Below are 1,422 nucleotides of genomic sequence, written 5' to 3' on the forward strand. Positions count from 1 at the left end.
CCTGGCTATTTTTTGGTTGCAGCCATCATTGTTGTTTGGCGGGCCTGGGCTGGATTCAAACCCGCCACCTTAGGTGTATGTGGCTGGCACCTTAGCCACTTGAGCCACAGGTGCCAAGCCTAATGATCTTTTTAAAAAATTTTTTTAGAGTCTTACTACCCTTGGTAGAGTGCAGGGGCTTCATAGCTCACAGCAACCTCAAACTGTTGGGTTCAAGGGATTCTCTTGTCTCAGCCTCTCAAGTAGCTAGGATTACGAATACCCATCACAATGCCTGGCTAGTTTTTCTATTTTTAGTAGAGATAGGGTCTCCCTCTTGCCCAGGCTGGTCTCAAACTCTGAGCTCAAGCAGTCTATCCACCTGGGCCTCCCAGAGTGCTGGGATTATAAGCATGAGCCACCTTGCCCGGGCTAATTAACGATCTTTAAAAATTTTCCCAGCACACATTAGATCCTCTCAGGGCACACTTTGAAAATCACTGGTCTAGGTCCACACATGGTCAGGATCATCAAGCCATTACTGGGCAATAGGAGTCGTTGATCTATATATATTTTTTAATCTTACAGTACTACCATCTTGTTGACTAACAACATTGTTAGGTAGCCTGTGACTATGATTCTAGATCTAAAGTCTATTTAGTACTTGCTCTGATTTCCATCTTTTAAGCTTTGTTTAATTGATTATCAGGGAAAATTCCCAAATCCTATTTTTTTCTTTAGTAGTTACTTTGCCAAAGAAGCATAAGAAGAAAAAGGACCGAAAGTCACTACCAGAAGAAGATATAGCTGTGAGTAGCAATGTGTTTTTTAATTTGCTTTGACTAAAAAGAAAGGTTACTCAGTAAACTAAAGCAATATGTTTCTGAAAGTGTCCAAGGCTATGCGTTGGCATTGGGTGGTCATTATATAGAATCAACAGTGGAAATGATACAAGCTCAGGTGTCTTAAGTTCTATCAGGCATAGTTTACTAAATGGTGTTGGCCTCAGCAATTTCTCTTTCCTATCCCACCCACCTACCCACTATACCCCTTTCATGTTAAATATTTGAACCTGTTTTAGTAGCACTTCACTTCCTCTTCTGAGCTTCTAGTCCATTTCTTCCCATTGGCGGTCCCAATGAAGAAGCACATGATGCTTTATTTTCTATTTAAAAATGTATTACTTCTGTGGTAAAAATATATTTGTTCAAAATCATGTGGAAAGTTTTAATAGGTTGTGTTTTATGTCCTGTTGTAGGAAATACAACATGCTGAAATATTTCTTATCAAACCCGAATCTAAAGTTGCTCAGTTAGACACATCTCAGTGGCCTCTGTTGCTAAAGGTATGTGGTTAAGATTGTGTGTCAAATGAATGTCTGGCTTTTATATTATATCCATGTGATGAACAGTTGATTAAGAATGCTGACAGCGGCTCGGCGCC

The 1,422-nt window shown here is 40.0% G+C and overlaps 1 protein-coding gene across 1 annotated transcript in view; it reads left to right on the forward strand.

The window, feature by feature from the left end:
* Positions 1-1,422, forward strand: part of DKC1 (dyskerin pseudouridine synthase 1) — a 19,622-nt gene that overhangs the window by 2,307 nt on the left and 15,893 nt on the right. The window contains exons 2-3 of the mRNA XM_012813300.2: positions 721-788; positions 1,238-1,324. Coding sequence (XP_012668754.1) covers positions 721-788; positions 1,238-1,324 — 155 coding nt within the window. The remainder of the gene's footprint in view (positions 1-720; positions 789-1,237; positions 1,325-1,422) is intronic.

This window comes from Otolemur garnettii, unplaced genomic scaffold (assembly GCF_000181295.1).
Source record: "Otolemur garnettii isolate 467f Iridium unplaced genomic scaffold, OtoGar3 scaffold00259, whole genome shotgun sequence".
Classification (NCBI taxonomy): Eukaryota; Metazoa; Chordata; class Mammalia; order Primates; family Galagidae; genus Otolemur; species Otolemur garnettii.